At 25.1% G+C, this 1,245-nt stretch overlaps 1 protein-coding gene across 1 annotated transcript in view; it reads left to right on the top strand.

Annotated features, from left to right (window-relative positions):
* The window catches only part of LOC115034169, a 6,146-nt gene that overhangs the window by 4,514 nt on the left and 387 nt on the right, over window positions 1-1,245 (top strand). Inside the window, exon 8 of the mRNA XM_029490027.1 lies at window positions 326-532. Coding sequence (XP_029345887.1) covers window positions 326-532 — 207 coding nt within the window. The remainder of the gene's footprint in view (window positions 1-325; window positions 533-1,245) is intronic.

Below are 1,245 nucleotides of genomic sequence, written 5' to 3'. Positions count from 1 at the left end.
TTATTAACCATTTTAAAGTAAAAAATAAAATATTAATAAATTTCTAGCTAACAATATGTACGTTTATAACATTGCATTACTTTGTATACAATTCCAGGCTTTATTTAATATTCAAACTGAATCACTCAAAGCAGAAATGATGGTTACAAAAAATTGTCTAAAACAGATAAACAAAGATTTTGATTTGATACACTTAAAAACTATAATAGAAAAAAAATGTTTATCCAAATGTATACAAGTTATTACAGGTAATTTATCAACCTTTTTTAGTATATTATAACTAAAATTAATTATAAAATAGTAATGAAGAATGTATCAATTTTAGGTGGCACTCACACTACCAATTAGTTCTGCAACATGCGAACGATCGTTTTCTGCTTTACGCAAGATAAAGTCATGGCTTAGAGTTTCAATGGGCCAGGAAAGATTAACGGATTTGTCAATTCTATATATAGAAAAAGATTTGACAAAATTAATTAATGTTAATAAAGTTATTGACTCATTTGCAGAAAAAGACAGGCGTATTAATCTTGTATAAACTTATACATAATTCTTATTTCTGTAAATTGTAAAACTTATGGCTTTTGTATTAATTTTCAAAAATTTAATAAACTAAATATTCAAGGTTAAATTGTTATAAAACATTTTTGCTCGAAAAACTAAAAAGTCATTAATGCCTCATAGTTATAATTTAATTTTAATTTAAGAAAATTGCAGAAAATGCAGAGCTTAAGCACCCTCAGTTTTTTTATTGAAATTGCGCCTATGATGAACACACATAATTAAGAAACTTTACAGTGCAATTAAGTGTTGTTTGCCCTAAGAAATCCTTAGAAATTATGTTGATAATGGAATGGGCATGGCATATACGTGAACCTCGCCAAAGTAAAATTATAAATAATTGCTTGTGATAACATAATAATTAATAATATTTCATACACAATATTATAATATATATATTTATCATGTAAATTCTATACATCATATTTTAATAAAAACAATTTTTAAATGCGTTCGTAATAATAATAGGTAGGTAGGTACACTCTAAATTTAAATAATAATAAACAATGGCAATTAATAAATAAGTGCATATTATATCATGTAATTATGTTAGGTATCTACTCTCTAAGTCAGATTTATTAAATAAAACCTTGAAAACTTGAAATCCTTAATAACTCAAAACCTCGATAAGCCAAAGAAGATTCCATATTTTCTTTTGAATTTCGACTTATGGAGGTTCCACTG

Source organism: Acyrthosiphon pisum, chromosome A2, assembly GCF_005508785.2.
Source record: "Acyrthosiphon pisum isolate AL4f chromosome A2, pea_aphid_22Mar2018_4r6ur, whole genome shotgun sequence".
In the NCBI taxonomy this organism is placed as follows: domain Eukaryota; kingdom Metazoa; phylum Arthropoda; class Insecta; order Hemiptera; family Aphididae; genus Acyrthosiphon; species Acyrthosiphon pisum.
Note: the sequence above shows the minus strand (reverse complement) of the source record. Positions and strands in the feature narration are given on the sequence as shown.